The sequence below is a fragment of the Asterias amurensis genome, chromosome 13 (assembly GCF_032118995.1).
Source record: "Asterias amurensis chromosome 13, ASM3211899v1".
NCBI lineage: Eukaryota > Metazoa > Echinodermata > Asteroidea > Forcipulatida > Asteriidae > Asterias > Asterias amurensis.
The window spans coordinates 1,395,879-1,413,716 of record NC_092660.1 but is presented as its reverse complement, the minus strand read 5'-3'; the positions used below and the strand labels follow the sequence as shown (position 1 = coordinate 1,413,716).

The 17,838-nt window shown below is 38.9% G+C and overlaps 2 protein-coding genes across 2 annotated transcripts; both read left to right on the top strand.

Annotated features, from left to right (window-relative positions):
* Positions 1-202: 202 nt before the first annotated feature.
* Positions 203-5,085, top strand: LOC139946436 (selenoprotein P-like). The gene is made up of 6 exons (XM_071944084.1): positions 203-370; positions 1,480-1,723; positions 2,311-2,517; positions 3,039-3,330; positions 4,159-4,310; positions 4,474-5,085. Exons 2-6 carry the CDS (start codon positions 1,506-1,508, stop codon positions 4,505-4,507), a joined length of 903 nt encoding a protein of 300 aa, XP_071800185.1. The 5' UTR covers positions 203-370; positions 1,480-1,505; the 3' UTR covers positions 4,508-5,085.
* A 1,634-nt stretch (positions 5,086-6,719) lies between these two features.
* LOC139946076 (uncharacterized) lies at positions 6,720-15,030 on the top strand. Its single transcript, XM_071943676.1, has 8 exons — positions 6,720-7,009; positions 9,443-9,480; positions 9,791-9,844; positions 10,461-10,537; positions 11,921-12,116; positions 12,650-12,777; positions 13,136-13,283; positions 14,308-15,030. Exons 1-8 carry the CDS (start codon positions 6,949-6,951, stop codon positions 14,569-14,571), a joined length of 966 nt encoding a protein of 321 aa, XP_071799777.1. The 5' UTR covers positions 6,720-6,948; the 3' UTR covers positions 14,572-15,030.
* The last annotated feature ends 2,808 nt before the right edge of the window (positions 15,031-17,838 follow it).

The window sequence follows — 17,838 nt, the reverse complement described above, 5'->3', positions numbered from 1 at the left end:
TTGGATGAAGGAATAAGGAAACGGTAAATGAAGTGCAAGTTCGAGCTTTACATACAATAGTTTTACGAGCGTCATTAACTTCATGAATATTCATATACCACACTGAAGTGAGTGAACGGGTCGTCACCCTGACCCTGGGTTTTGGAACTCGAACCCATTGTGTGCAAATTAGTTATTGGTAAAACATTCAGCTACTGGTAGAAATGTTTATAAACTGATAGCAGTGTTTAGGTAGAGGGTATAACAATCGGTTCGGTAGATTGGGTATTTCGTTTCTCACTGGTGAAACACTGCAGTCAATAATTTGAATCGTTGGTTCTCTTCTTAAGGTTCTTGGATCTTCCAAGACTTTGGATTTGGCCTGTCTGTGGTAAGTTTGTTTTCTTTTAACTGCTGTAGGGGAAAATACACCTCAAGTGTTCAACTATAGTTCAGCAGGTTCTGTAAAGTGGTGTGAAGTTGCGATGTGTGTGGATTTTACAGACGGGGGGCGTGTGTGTTAAGCGAACAAACACATTTTGTGCGTGGTTGTTCTGTTTGTATATGTTGGTTAAATTTGTGCAGTACCGCCGCTGTTATTTTTTCTTTAACCTAGGTAGGTCTACTTGTGTATAGGTTAAGGGAAGGATAAGCGATTGATAAAATCGCTCCTAAAATTAATGGCAATACAAACTTATTGGTTAGAAGTTATACAGCAGCTTTCGATAGTGTTAGGCATTGTAAGAATGAGTTTCACTTTAAAGTATAGTTTTATCCCCCTATTTTGGTTCTGAGAGAAACGTAACTGTCAGAAATAATTCTCAGAGTGTGTATTCCCATTATGGATAGTCTTCCTGCATGATTTTTTCCTCCGATTTTTTTTGCGATATCGCAAAAACTATCACCTTTTTGAAGTAGAATTTTCACAGGTTAGTTTTATTGTATATTATTATAAGTCTATCTGCATTTGTATTGGATATAAACAGTCGAACTGTTCTAAAAACCCAAGGTATACTTAATTTGCCTTTAAAGGCAGTGGAAACTATTGGTAATTATTCAAAAAAACTATTAGCATAAAACCATACTTGGTATAACGAGTAATGGGGAGAGGTTTGTAGTATAAAACATTGTGAGAAACGGCTCCCTCTGAAGTTGAGTAGTTTTCGAGAAAGATGTTATAGCTTCCACAAATTTGATTTCGAGACCTCGGATTTAGAATTTGAGGTCTCGAAATCAAGCATCTGAGAAAGCACACAACTTCGTGTGACAAGGGTGTTTTTTCTTTCATTATTATCTCTCGCAACTTCGATGAGATTGAGCTCAAATTTTCACAGGTTTGTTATTTTATGCATACGTTGAGCTACAGCAAGTGACAATTACCAATAATTTCCAGTGCCTTTAAAACAGTTCAGACTGTTCCTTTGGGTTTTTTTTTCTCTCGTTTTGAAGCTAAGTAAGACAACGGGCCTATACACAATGTTTCTTTCCCTTTGTTCCCAGACCCAGCAGGCCCAACTCGTGCTACCATGGGTCACCTGAGGGGGTCGCTCCTAGCGGCCCTGCTCTGCATGGTCCATCTGGCCATTGCTGGTGATAACGACCCATTCCATTCAGAGCTAAGGTGCGTCACACCACCATCATGGACATCGGGAGAAGTGAATCCCATGCTTCAAGGGAGGGGAAATGTGACGGTGGTGGCGCTATTGCAAGCTAGCTGACCCTTCTGTCTGTCGCAGGCATCAAAGTAAGTTGATAAATAACTGAGTGTTGTTTGAAGCTTGTTTAAGAAACTAGAAATAAAGTTTAAACTTGCGGGTAAAACCATGTGTAAATCTCTTTGTGTGATTGTTGGCTCTGAGAAGAGCCGGTGTGGTCTCGACGTTTCGAGCAGTATTCTCTGCGCGTCTTCAGGAGAAAGCTCGTCTTCCTCTATGGTATATAACTGGTTAACAGAGACTGCTGCTAACATTCAATCATGTAAAAACAAATGTTATTGTGACCAAGTTCAACTTCCAATCAACACTATTTTGAATATTTTGATGAAAACTGCATTTCAAACTGGCTGTATCTGTTTTAGCCTCACCATTATGTCCACTGCAAACATGCATTTTGTTTGTGAAACGCGTGGCGTAAGAAGCAAAGAACAAAATCTACACAACAGAGTAGATTGTATGTACACATATCGTACATTACATGAATAATGTTAGGCAGATCTTATGCTGTGCACTAACAGTTTTTTGACTTTTTTTTGTTCCGTCGGTTTTAGTTTCTTGCCTGACTCCTTATGATTTTTCTGTTGAACTAACCTACAAGTTGTACTTCGTATTCCAGGCTCGAAGAACTGCGACTTGAACTGGTAGAGGAAGGCGTGGATGACGTCAATTTCATGGTGGTTAACGCTGGAGATTTGTGGTCCCGGTTGCTTTCCTCGTACCTCCATAGCAGGGTATCGTTCCCGGTCTATGAGGATTGGTACGCTGCTAGTCCTATATGGGAGACACTGAATGGTGCTAAGGATGACATGCTGGTCTATGATAGGTAAGGACTGGGTTGGAGCTTGGCGGGAAAAGGTTATTCTGGCGTTGAACGAATAGTATGGTCACTTTTCAACTATACAGTTCAGTTCAATTCAAACTTGCATTTATTTCCATACTTCACGAAAACAATACAAACAGAATGTTTTAAATAACCAATAAACAACACTATTTGACAAAACAGTACAAACAGAATGTTTTAAAGGAGGTACCAATAAATAATGTTTTTTTTTACAAGGCAGAGAATAAACTGTTTATTCTTTGGATGATGGGAAATGGCTATACGACGTCATTATGTTGCACAAATGTAGTATACAGTCTGGGAAATCTGAGTTAATCGAGTAAACTCTCAATTTAAGAATTTTTGGTCTTGTCCATGGGTCAGATACCATGGGACCTGCTGGGTCAGTTCTGACGTTAAGTTTTATAGTATGTAGAATTTGGCGCGAAGCTTATGTTAAAATATAAAGTTCCATTTTGCATTTCTCTTTGTGTTTATTGATTTTCATCTTTATTTACCCCCAGGTGTGGTTACCTGACGTATCACCTACGGATGCCATACAGCTTTTTAGACTTGCCACACGTTGGAATGGCAATCAGGTTAACCCATTACGGGGCCGATCCGTGTAACTGCACACTCCCTGTGCCCGTATGGAACTTGGGCAACGGGACCATGGATGGAAACACCAATAGCAGTGTAGAAAATACCAACAGTACAGCTGAAAATAACACTGTGGTTGGAAATAACACCGAGGTTGGAAATAACAGCATGGTTGGAAACAACACCGAAGTGAACAACAACACTTTGGTTGAAAACGTATGTTGCTAATATTTTAAAGTACATAATTTGTAGATTGACTTAACACTTACAAGGTCTAATAATGATGATGATAGTTGAAATTATCCCATGAAATATTTCTGTCTGAATTTTCATATTGGGTGAGAAACAAATCAAACTAATTTCCCGTTTGTAGTATTACCGCTCAGTGAGCGTTTTATTCATGTTTGTCTTTGAATCAATTTAATGCAAAATGTGTAGTCGGTTTTCACTATTTTCTCTATAGTATTTTGCCTACATTTATAACATACTTGTCAATGGGGTTGGTAAGCAGTTTGCAAAAGCTAATACTATTTTCTTTGTTCTATATTTACTCTGATATCTTGTTAGTCTGTGAATATCTTGTATTTTGTATTTGTACTTACAGACAGTGGACACTATTGGTAATTACTAAAAATAATTATTAGCACTAAACCTTTCTTGGTAACGAGTAATGGGGAGAGGTTGATAGTATAAAACATTGTTAAAAAACGGCTCCCTCTGAAGTAACGTAGTTTTCGAGAAAGAAGTGATTTTCCACGAATTTGATTTCGAGACCGTCTGATTTAGAATTTGAGGTCTCGAAATCAAGCATCTGAAAGCACACAACTTCGTGTGACAAAGATGTTTTTTTCTTTCATAGTTATCTCGCAACTCTGACGACCATCGAGCTCAAGTTTTCACAGGTTTGTTATGTTGAGATACACCAAGTAAGAAGACTAGTATTTGACAATTACCAAAGGTGTCCAGTGCCTTTAAATTAATGTGTGTGTTTTTGCACCCCGTTTACTCCTAAAGTTAATGCCTTACGTTGTCCTCTTTGTACAGGTGGAAGCCCCAGCCTTAAACTCGACCACAAATACATCAAGTGAAGTCGAGCTGGACGTTCCAAGTACAGGCGACGAAGAGGAGACAAAGAAAGCCAATAAAACCAGAGAGGCGCTGAAAAGGAGATACAGGCATCTTGTCAAACACCACAGGTAAAAACAAAACGAATAATCTTTTGACGGGAACAATCACAACATGTTAATTAACTCAATTTGCAGTTGCGATAAAGTTTAATTTCAAATCTTGTGTTGTTATCTGTAAGTTCGTTCACTTATTAGTTTCTTAATTCTTTCTTTTTTTGTTATCCCAAAACAGCCATCACGATGAAGATTATCCTCGTGCGAAATGACACGACCACGACATCGCCACGTGTCGTGAGCTTCGTGAAAACGGCATCAAGGATATCTGATGCTGATGCTGAGCCGCGACCCGGCTCCCCGGAACGAAGACCCTCCTCGCTGATGGAGAGGTTCGCCCGGAGGAGAGCAACCAGGTCTGCGGTAGTTGATGCTGATCCAACGCCACAGCGGACCGGGAGATTCAAGCGCTAGAGACGGTTGAGGAACCGTGTGCTAGCTGATCCCAGGGCCGTGTGGTGTTGACTCAACGTGCCTGACAGAGCTGATCCACAGACCCGGCTGTGGCCGAGTTCTGTGGTGAGGGTGCAAGATAAGAAGTTGTGAATTGAGTTCGAGGCAAACAATTAGTAACTGTTGTTTGTGAAATAACAGTCTCATGAAGGAAAAAAAACAGTGTCATGCAACATCTTACATTTTGATAGTAATTTAATATCCAACTTCAACTTTTCTTATTGGTCAATCATCCACGACATCCTGCCATCGTTTCAAATATTTTTGATGACATAGTGAGCACGAACATGCGTTGTTTTAACAGCTTCCGTACGCCTCACCTCATCCGGACCATTTTTTTCTTTCAAAATGGCCGATGACCTAGAGCGCCCCCTGTTGATAATTTCAATTCATGAGTAGATTTTTCTAGGAAACGTTCACGGGCTCATTAATGAAGGCATTTAGATAAATCCAAACGGAATCTAATGCTGGATGTTTCATGTTAATGCATGGAAGAGTCAGCTGGCGTCTCCTGGAGAAAAAAAAATAATTGTTTGCCTTGATCAGTTTAAGAAATATTGTATATTTTGGAATCGGTTTATGATAATAACTCCAAAGTCTATCGCGCATTTTGCTTACATTATGTTTTATGTTTTCACTTCGGTCTATGTCATTGTACAATAAACCTCAATGCAAAACAAACTGTAAATCTTAAAATTCTACTTTTACAGATCCGAGTGACAAAATTTTGTTTTTAAACTTGAACATGCTCATTCCAGCCTAACAGTTTTTGTTAAACCATTGAGGAAACCTCCATGGTTAAACGGAGAATCGTCTCGCGCGGAAAAAATATGTTACCCCTGTCCATAACTTTGATTTAGCAATAATATTGTATCTTTTAATGTTTTTTTTTTGTATAACGATTGTAGTTTTGAGTACTACGTTTACTTTTAATTCTTGAATATTAATTTATTTTTGAACTGTTTTTGTTTGACTGATTGTGTTCGATTTGTACTATGTGCACTCCATACTTATTTGTCTTCATGACCATTTTTTGCTCAACCGTCCAACATGGCGGCACAAATTGTGTGATATATTCGACAGTCATAGAACATGGATGGACATAATACAACAACAAACATTCTCTGTGACAAAACTTGTTCAAGAGTGAACATTATTCAGGAAAGCTCTTCTATGTTAATTCAGTTTTTAAATACTGTTTAATAAAATAAAATATTGTAATTCAAAATTGAGGGGAGAGTTTGTTTATTATATTGTCATATTGATTGTAACAAAGCTGCTCCAACTAAGATCCAATGGTATGCCCTTTCCCAGTGTCTACCGGTTTTTGTATTTTATTCTTAAGGTCTTATCAAACTGGAGAACATGACCCTTTCTAGAAATGGAAATTATGAAGGGTAGGGAAAAAAACGACTACGTAATAAAAACAGCCCTGGCTGCTGTGGCTTGTACAAACCCCAAATGAAACTCTACCCTCGCAGGTACCCGTTAATACACCTGGGTGAAGAGAAGCAACTAGAGTAAGGCATCTTGCTCAAGGACACAAGTGTCATGACCATGATTCGAACCCGCACCCCAATTACATAACCACAAGGACCATTGAGTTATGCTTTTAAGTCTGTCAAGTGGTGGTTTTTTTTCATTTTCCTATACCAGGACTTTTATATTGACTCAGAATAACACGAACTTTATTTCCAAGCGACTGCGCCTTTAGCATTTTATGGGGTCACTTCACATGAACTCTCTACAAGCAGTAACTAATGCTGCTGTATGCCTATTCACCAGATTGCCTTTGGCTGAGGTATACAAACCGGGCTCTAATCTAATTCCAAGATTGCTTGATATTCAATAATCACACACGGGTTTGTTTGCTCTCGAACACCTTGTCAACATTTGACTAGTCATTGCTGCAGCTGCGCACTGCATGCGCACTGCGGGCTGACGCGAAGCTCTAGAACCGGGTCACAGTAATCATATATAGAGCTGGGTCCTAGCTCTATGCAGAAATCATTACATCTCAGCGGTGACCGTGTCAAGTTATTAGTCTGTTGCTACAGTGTGGTTTTATGATCATTGCTAGACCAAGAACAGTGCGGATCAAAACCATTTTGGGAGTCGAGTTTTGCAGGCAATCCTCTTTCTTTACACATAATCTTTTGCAACTTGAATTTTACTGACGGAAGAACTGCATAACTCAGCCATGAAGTGGTCTGTTGAGTTGATAGTGTGTGCTCTTGCACTTCTTTCCTACGGTGTCAATGGTAAGTCATTAACTTCACTATATTTATTATAATTTAACCATGAATGTTTTTGCTTTTTGTAGCAATGCACACTAATTGTCAACCACCCCTTCTTTTTATTTCACAGTTTGTTGGAAAATGTTTAGGCCCATACTATAGTCTTGTAATCGATATTGATGTCTCGATCTTTACGTACATTGTAGGTTTACGTTGTGCCCGAAAGACTTTATGGGATAGGGGTGGGGTGACAGCATGATTTTCCATAATCTCGGGTCATATAAATCTCATGATAAAATTTTGCTCATTATAAGTAAATATTAGGCCTAGCGATCAAAATTCTCTTCACTAAAAGCCATATCAGTTTTATTCCCAGGCATATAGGTCCATGAGATGTCGCCTCCCTTTTTGAACATTACTGTTTGGTTCCGCCTCTTAAAGATTCGCCTTAACACTTTGATTATTCATGTGTTTTCCATGTGCAAACAAAACTACACTTTGACCAATAGACAAATTGTATAATATACTGCCTGCATTGAACATAACACCAAACTGACAAATCTCTTTTATGACAGCACTGTAGCCATTTTGTTTGGCATCGGTGGCCATTTTATATGACTCCGGTGGTCATTTTATGATATTCTTGCTTGAGAGGTTGTAAACCAACAAAGAAGGGTGTGCTGGGCATGAGTTCAATATCAATTTTATGAGTTAGTTTTGTATCTTGGTCAGGAAAATATATATTTTTTAGTGTGTGGGTTTCGTTGATATGAGTTGCGCATCTTGCACTAAAAGCAAAACATTCTGAAACCAAGTGTCTCCATTTACTGAAAGGGAACATGGTACAAACCATCTTGGTTTAGTCATTGAGTTTACTTGAACCATTGTGAGGTTGGAACGGGAACTGTTTATTGTAGAAGCTCTCTCTTGTATAATTAGCAACACATTCGCTTCTCTGTTGCATACAGAGCTCATGTCAAAATGGCAGCACATTTTCGACTGTACCCATTTTTTTTAAGAGTAAGATCATAGCCGCAGGTTCTTCCAAATGCACTTTGAGTTGGTATGAACAAATCACATAAGCAGTTCTTAGTTGTTCGTAAACATCTATTGAATGTTTACAAATCCCTTGCATTCAGAGATTTCAAAAACATGTAGAATTCCAGTTGTTCAAATGTTATAAAAAACGTATGAACTTCTTCAAAAATCCAGGACGTGCCCTGAAGTTCAAATTCACAATATCATATGGACTGGTTTTTACAATACCTCAACTGCCTTTCTACGGTAGTACATTCTTCAGATTCAACGTTGAGAAAGTTTCTTTTGTTCGCAAAACTTTATACCCTAAGCCCAAACACTAAATATTTAACAATAAGATTGCGTATTATAGTTTGTGTACATGAAGACATGCATTGGAAACGTGTTTACAAAGAAATGTATTGCTGATGGGGGGAATTTATATACACAACAACATTTTTAAATGAATACCTGAAAACTATTGGTGGCTTGTCAGAGGCGAACTCTGAAATGGCGATAGTTTTTAATACAAAGGATAAAGAAACGGCAATTAGAAGTGTACTCTCTTTATGTAAAAGAGCGAAAAGTATACTCGTTTTGTCCGTCATACCACTCTTGCAAAGACCCATATAGCGGACAACTCTTTTCAGAGTGAAATGCGGGTACTTTCAAATTTTACCTTATACCAAACTACATTTTGACAACAATTTCACAGCTTTGCTTTGTGCCTTTTAACTGTGATTGATGTGACATCGTTTCAAATAGTGTTAGAAAAGTTGATGATGGTTTTTTTGTGTTGATTCCGCAATAGGGCTATAGGTTAATTCATCAACTTCTAACTGTTTCAACAATTATTTTGTATAATGTGGACAAGTATCATGGAACTTTGTATGGAAACAGCTACAGAAATTAATACTGCGTCGCTGAGTCTGTTGGCTACAATATTAGAAAACATAATTTTCTTGTTACTATTTATTTGAATAACAAAATCACAAAGTCCTTGCACCAATTTTAATGTCAGGTTAATTTAGAGGTGGGCCTACGCATAAATACCACAATGACGGGAAACAATAATGACTGAGAAAAACATATCTTGTTCTATACCCCAAATTAACACTGATGTTGACCCTCAGTAAACTACAAAAACTGGGGTGTTAAAATTAACACCATGGGTGTCAAAAAAACAATCACATTTTACACCATGGAGTGTTCAAATAGCACAAAATTTCGTTCAACACCCACTGATGTTAATTTTGACTCTCTCTTTGGCATCGATTTTTGCGCCCCAGTTTTTGCAGTGTAGGTTTTGCGTCATGGGGGGGGTGTTCTATGTTTTTTTTAGGAATTTGTTTTAGCTATTTCTTAGCAGGAAATTGTGTTTAAGACATGATTACTCTTTTAACGGTTATGTTATATGCTCTGTCGTTTTCTGTCTTACAGGTGCGCCCGACTGTTTGGACACGTTCACTTCTGAACAGGTATGGTTTGATGACAGTTTGAAACGTTGCAAGACGTACACAGAAATTGTAATAATTAATCTAAAATGCATAGTGTCGCTTTACGGTTCTAGATTGTATATTGTATTCATTTGATGTATTCTGATTTCAACAATATTTGTTCTCTGGTCCCAACATCATGAGCCTTTAAGCACAAAGACCTTCTAAGCTTCCCGCTTGTGTTTTTGCTCTATTGTGTTCGGTATTGTTTCCTACCCAATGGCTTTCTGAAACTAAAACCCAGTTATTATGCAACTCTAACAAAGAGCATTATATCTTGTTTACTTCTCAGTGTGTGGAATACACCGAAACAGGTGGTGGAAGGATCGTTCTTTCTGGCAACAAGGTACGTCTCCAGCAAACAGTAATTCGAGACAGTAATTTGAGACAGTAATTCGTGGCGTGTCATGGCCCAGCGGTTAATAAAGAGCAATGCGGATTAAGGCTTTGGTGTTAGATCAGCAGAGTGTGGGTTCGAGTCCCGGTCGAAAAATTATGCTCTTAAAGGAAGACACTTGACCATGATTGCTTCGTAAAGTTGAGGAGGTATAAACTATAGTGCTTTCTGCTCTACCAGCCAGGCTTCGGATGGATGATACCCAAGCCTACATCCGTATGGACTGTAAAGGGGGTACTCCTGTTTCAGCCCCAGGATGGGTGGCAACGGCCCCTGGAAAAGAAGTTGATTGTAACCCACACCTTGAAGTGGCCTTTAGGCCTTGTATGTCAGGCGACTGGCATAAAACGATTTTTATGGTGGCCCTGAAGGGCAACAACAAAATGGTCAATATTTACGCCAACAATGATATATAATACTTTTTGTTGTGAATCCAAAATAGTAGTAGTTTAAGGTCCCATTTAGTATGCTATGCCTAGTTGCTATTATATTTCAAAATGTGTAGCTTGAAACAACTTTTTACGACTGCCGAGATCTAACAAATGGATTTTCTTGTTTTCAATAGTTTGATGACGCCATGCAAGATCAGCTGAAAATGGTGATTGCCAATATTTCTAATCAGTACGTCATAACGAAAGTTGAGTAAGTATTGGTTTTACCATAATTGCTTCTCTCCGCCCAGACTAAATTAATGTAGTGTGAAAAACAAGAATATTGTGCACTGGGTTTAAGTTCTGTCATGTGCATCAACGTGGCGAGTAGGCATTGTCGACGTTGGCACCAATAGACCAATGGCCTTTCTGATCGGGTCGGCGTAGTGGTATAATGCCTTCCACCTCAAGAAGCGGGAACTGCAGCGGCCGGTGCAGAACCGAAAAGGGGCTTCATAACGTACTGTTCGAAGGCACTGCATGTACACCTATTGGTTTATTACTCAACATAAGTGTTAGTGTAACAACTCACTTGGTAATTAGCAATGTAGAGCTGTTGATAGTATAAAACATTGTGAGAAACGGCTCCCTCTGAAGTTTTTCAGAAAAAGAAAATTTCCCTCGCTAAAACAATCAAATTCACAAAGGCCTAAAGCCCTCTATCGTGCATCTGTAAGCACACACACATTTGTGCAAAAAGTGTTATTTTTCCCTTATTTTCTTGCAACTTCAAGGACCAACTGAGTCTTAATTTTCACATACTAAATATTGTATGCATGTTGGGATACACCAAGTGAGAATACTGGTCTTTGCATGACAATTATTACCAAAGGTGTCCAGGGGTGGATTTCACAACGAGTTAGGACTAGTCTTATCTCGAGTTAGGACCAGTTACTCGTCCTAACTTAGGACTATCCATGCAATTTGTATATCTCCTAGGACTAGTCCTAAGTTAGGACTAGTCCTAACTCTTTGTGAAATCGACCCCAGTGCCTTTTACAATATACATGAAACACACGTTCGCCAATCGTCAACTCGTGTCACGTACGTCTCTGTAAAAGCAACTGGACTTCGGCTGTTCACATGCATTTTAAGACTTGATTCTACACTCACGAAGCGCACATTGTATTGGGCAGTAAAACCTTTTTATTAAACCCTTTGTAAACATGGCGTAACCTAGAATCAATGTTTGCTGAAAGTCAATATAATATTCACCGGGAAAATAAACTCGTGTTTGTGTGGGGAGTCAGTTATGTTGTGTACAGTTCAAGGAGCAATGGTGTTTGTTTCTTCATAACTAATTAATTCAAATGCTATGTGGTACACGCATTCCATTTACTTTATTTATTTTTTTTTTTTTTTTTTTTTTTTTTTTTTTATACAAAAAACACACCTCATAAAAGTAACTGCTGTCCTTTCAGCTTGTATGCTAGCATGTAATGTTACACGTACAAACATCAACACATAAACTTTATGTGATGGTACATTGAGGAAAGGGGCCAGGCTGTTTTACCTCACAGCCTCGCTATGGATTACACCCATTGCAATGAATCTGTTCACCAAATTGGTTTCCATATTCCTGTCTGGTACCCAGGCCGCGGCATATCGTCGTTACCACTGTGAACATCGCCACCTCAGAAGGCGTGTCACAGACAGACGAAGTGACTGTGTATTTCTTCGTTGCCAACCCGACCGAGTCTGTTGTCATGCCGATTGCCTTCAGATCGAAGGAGTTGTACCTCATGATGACTATGAACAAGGACAAAATTGAGGACATGCTGGAGTATGAGGTAATGAATGACGTCATACAGAACGTATCGGGTTGAAGGGAAAATAACGATCCCTAACGCATTTTCTTTCTTTTTCTGTACATCAAAATTGCCATCCTGCTTTTTTTATGGATTCCCTTTTTTGAATCACGACTTAGAAAACAAAATGTCCCCATTAAAAAGCATTCACTATGACAGTGGTCAATTTGGTGTACAGAAAATGAAATTTGCATCCCGGACTCCATAAAGAACAAAAGGGGTGAAGAAGTTTTTCAACAAGCAAAAAGCAAAAAACATATTTAATAGTTCATGCAGATTGCAGACAGTTTTTTATTTATTTTGTATTTGTAAATTTACGGTGAAACTAGCCTGGGCCTATAAACAAGCAAAACCATGTTCATAAAAGATTGAGTTGGCCAATCAATCACGAGTAGATTATTAAACACTATCATTCTATGACAGTTTGTTTGAACTTTTGTATAAGATTGACAGTCATTGTTCCAACCTAACGTCCAAAGATTTAAATAAACAAAATGTAATTGTTTTGCTTGTAGATTACCGCTTTGGAGCCTGGAATTGAGGATCAATTGCCTTTACCTACATGGGCTCTAGCGATCATCGTCTATGTCGGGTTGGTGGTTGTCGTTGCTCTCATCTATTTTGGAACTTCAGACATCCGAAGGTGAATGTTTTGAAAATGTTATTAAAAAGGCCATAACTTGAGCAAAACGGAAATATTTACCCTTCTCCTATTATATTGCATGTGACCTTTCAGATGAACAATCTTGTTCCATCGTGAGTTTCCCCGTCCCCTTGCATAATGCGTGGTTACCATTTCCACCGTGGTGTACGTTCCTTATACATAATTGGCTCACCAAATGGTGGGCAGAAAACCCCCCTCCCACGCCCATATTATATAAAATTCCTCCAAAATAGCCGATTGGATTTGTCATCATTCAAAAGTCCAAATTAAAATGTGTAAGTCCCCAACAAAGGAAAACTGTTAACATAATTCGTATCCCTGCGATCCCCTTTTGTAGCCAATGGAGTGCATCAAGCGAAGAGAAGCTTCGCAAGGCAGTCATGGGAGACAGTGACATGCAGATAGATCCAGAGGCCGGAGTCCCAGAAAACGGCAACAAGCCAGCCAAAATGTATCGAGAGAACCAAACCTCGTTTGGGGTACAGGTGAGGGAAACTAACCTCGTTTGGGAATTGTCAAAGACCAGCATTCTCACTTGGTGTATTCCAACATGCATAAAATAACAAGAGTGAAAGAAACCACTCTTGTAGCATTACTCGTCTGTGTGTTTTCAGATGCATAATAAAAGGCTTCAGCTGAAGTCTTTAATTATTTGAGTGAACAAGTTCCTCTCTCTTGAAAACTATGTTACTTCAGAGAGGGCTGTTTCTCGCAATGATCTGTACTATTTACAGCTCTCCATTTCTTATTACCAAGTAAGTTTTCATTCTAACAATTATCTTGAGTATTTACCAAAAGTACCCAGTGCCTTTAATGCGAGGTAGGTCTGGAATTACATGAAGGCACCAGGGGCCATCATCTGTTGCCCTGGTATTGGCCTTTTTCTCCTTACTATTTCAAATGAACACTTAATTACAGAAGTGGTTTTTGCTAACAAAACAGTTGCTGCTAGTTAATGCAATCCACCATATACTTAAACTGACAAACCTGTTGAAGTTTGAGATCGATCGGCCATCTGATGGGTCACGAGACAAAATAGTGAAATACCAAGTTGAGCATTTTGAAGGGGAAAACATGAATACAGCGCTCACTGAGCGATTAACTCATTTATTTATTTATTTCTCATAAAATAATATGACATTTTAGACAGAACATTTCAAGGTTTTGTTCTACTATAATTATCATTAGACCGTATGTACATCTGTGACCTTCATGATTTGTTTTCTTACCAATTCTGTAACGTTATTTGTCAATGGAAGTGCACTTTGCATAATGAAATTGGCCTTGCTCTTAGCTCTCTAAATGACATTCCAGACCTGCAAATTCATTGAAAGGACTTTTTCCGGTAAAGGGTCGATTGGTTTATGGATTAGTTTGCTATTGTGGAAAGGGGTTGGGATCTGTTTATCGTATCTTATGAAGTCTAGATTTGTATTTCAAGTTGGGATTATAGCGCCCTCTATTGCTCTTAAACAGGCATTTTCATGGCTTTTTCTTTTGTTTTAATAGGTGCGCAAAGAGGACATTGCAGTAACTCTTGGCATCACCTACGCAACAGTTGAAGAAAATGGCAACGTCACAAAAACTCCGAATCCAGACGCACCCCCACCGCCAAATCCCCCAGAATACATGGAAGTCCTGCCAGAGGGCGCCACACCACCGACAGCAGACACGGCCGCGGACAAGCACGAAGCAGAGGCTACCGCTGCACTGGAAGGTGCCATTAACCATGCGTACGAAGAAATGCCCGAGGACAAGACTACGAGTCTTTAGAAATGTTTGGTGTGACAAACGGAACAAAAGAGAACTTAGTACTACATAAGTGAAGAACTAGAACGACAACACCTACTCTTCAAAATATGAATATTTGATTTTTTGTATATGTAATACAAATCAGCTTTTAATTACCTTTTAAAAAGAGTTTGATTTGAATCTGTCCTCAAAAGGTGGATGATTGACTCTATATTATGCCATTTTGCACTAATTGGATTTGTAACCAAGAAAGAGATGTTAATGTTTATTCGGATGCATTTTTGTACATTTTTGCAACGAAACTTCAGAGAAAAATGTAAGATATCGGCGTCTAAACTCAACCCCAGAAAGAGAGTGTTTTAATGCCTAATATCATTGTGTATCAACATTTAATATCGAAACAAATGTGATAAGGATTTTCAATCGGATATTAAAGTAGATATAGTTTGCTATAAATTGGGGTTATTAAGTTGTTTTGTGAATTGAACTGTTACTCAGTGCTGTATACATTTCCAATTGGGGGCGAATCCATGTTTTAGCTGAGCTGGGCTTTTGATGTATCGAACTTTATTGTATGCAATTTGTTGATCTAATTTGGGTTGGGGGGTGACAAGCGTTTGGGGCGTCCACCCCCCCCAATCCGACTCCGACCCCATCCCACCCACAAAAATTAGTGTGTATACGCCTGCAACCTTGCCTCCTATTGTCTATCATCATATGCTAACCTTTTTGCAACAGCTCCCGTTGGTTTTGTACACGTTTTCCAACTGTGGACCTTTCCCGAACCGTGGACCTGCTCTCTTTTGTTACAGCTCCCATTGTTTGTGTTTTTTTAACTTGTTTCCAACCGTGGACCTTTCCCGAACCGTGGACCCTATTGATTGTCCTCTTTTGTTACAGGTCCCCGGTTCGAAAGTGTAGCGACCTTCACACCCACCCAACTCCACCCCACCCCACCCCACCCCACCAACTGTTGCTGCCAAACGCATCCTCAACAACAGGTTGATCAATCATCCCACAAAAAAGTTTTAGGGAATTCATAACTCATTTCGGTGTCTGCTTTACCATTTTATTTTCGTACATGTGTAACATTTTTAGCATTTCGCTCCAAATGGTCGTAGGCCTACTCGTACGTGGTGCCATCAGCAAAACTGTAAACGTTTACTGACAATTTGTAATTTTTGTACAATTTGTGCACATCTCCTTGGTAAGACGCTTCCTGTTTGTCTTTACCGTAATTTCTTAAAAACTTGGGTGTGCCTTCAACAAAGTGGTTTCCGATTCCAGACATCGTATTGAGCTAAAACCCAACCGGACATGCTTTGTACTCAAGTATTTAACCGTTTCTAAATCTTTAAACATTACCATATTCAATTTCATTCACGATAGTACCAGCCCGGACCAAAACCCTTTGTGAAAATTCACCATTTCCGTATTATCATTGGCTTACCTCCAAAGTGTAGAAGTTTCGAACAACATTCCACAAAGGTTTACAACATTTTGGGAATTTGCCAGCTATCGCACAAAGAGTAGGCTATACGAATTCACATTGTTCGGTGCCGGGTTTTTTTGAATGGACGTTAACTCACGTGCGGGTCACAACAAACCACGTTACTTAGTTGAGCACACGACACAGCAGTGCACCGCGGGTTGTTTGATATTTTTATAGGTTTAACAATGTCTACAGCTAGCTCTCGTGGTAGTCCCCCAGAGAGTCTATACTGGAATAATCTACGGAACCTAATCTACATGGACTGTTCGTCGGGAGGATGTCGCATTAAATAAACTTGAAGTTAGCGTGCAAAATTGGAGCTAAGCGTGTCTGCAACACGTACATCCAAACATGACATCGCGTTCCACGCCAACAACATACACCATTGCCAAAAGACGTCTAACTCGGACACTGGCCGGAGTCACCGTGGTCACTGGAGTACTTCCTCACGCAAGGCGAGCTATAAGTGAGTAAATTTGCCTTTTTGCTTTTTGCATAGAACTTTATAATACTTTGCCTACTCATTATCTGAGGCCAGCACAGGAACACCAATTACTAATTGAGCTTGAATTGAAGAGAAATGAACGTCTGGAAAAAATTTGCACCGGGGACAAAAAAGACAAGTTGGCTCACCAGTCAGTGGGTTCACAGCCGTTTACAGCTCTGCGGACCCCGGTTCGATACCCGGACCGGAGCCTTGCATGCGAGTTAGATTTTCAGTCCGTATGCCTACCCTATTTTAGGTTTTTCTTCTCCTAATAAAAACTAAATGTTTCCTTCATTTTTTACAAGTCGTAGCCTTGTTAGTGTGGTCATGGTGAATCTTGTCACATTTGGGTTAAAATTTAAATTAAGTTGTTGTGATGTGATGTTTTCATTAGGCCGACAGATTCAGAACAATTTTTCTGCATTATTTTATTCGAATTGAAAACAAATTCAATGGTATATTTCCATGGCAGCACATGGGCTTGTATTTCTTAAATTGTAAAGTGGTTAAATTAGAAGCTCTAGGGTATCGTATGACACTCGACAATTCCTGTAAATATATCCCACCGCAAAGAAAAATATCACCGCAAATAATGAGCAGCGCCCCCATGTGTCCACATTCGGAAAACATTAAATCGTTACAAGTGGAGTAGTAACATTTTTTTATTACCACACACGTGAGTGATTGCAGAAACTTTCACAAATATTTACGTACTATTTTTAACAACAATCTTTAATAAATTAAATAGTTATTTTAGAACAAATCTCCAATCTGCAGTTGTTGACAACAAAGAATGAAAAAAACATAAATTTCCAAAGAACATAAACATCAGATTATAAGTTCACAGAACTTGTGCACTGGATCACACGAGCCGCGGCAAGTGATGTTAGCAACGGGCTAGTAAAGTTACTACTGGAAAAGTCCTATAATACCTCCCTTTTATCCTTAATTTAAAAAAATGAATGTTGCCTTTGAGTCTGATAGTTTGTTTACTTTATTTCTGTTGAGAATTGAAATATTCAAGACAAATAAGATAAAACTTCTCTTCGTGTGTGTCAAAAAAATAGTTAAGTGAAACTGTTGACAGTTGCTTCATTTTGATTCTGTTCTTGTACCAATTTCCATAGATTTGTACTTTTGAGCAACAGGTTGTGTCTTCTTTTTGTTGAGAAAGTTGGCCGATAACAACCAATTGAGCTCAAATCTTCACAAGTTTATTATTTTATGCTTATGTTGAGATACACAAAGTGATAAGACTGGTCTTTGACAATTACCAATATCCAGTGTCTTTAAGTGAAACTGTAGACAG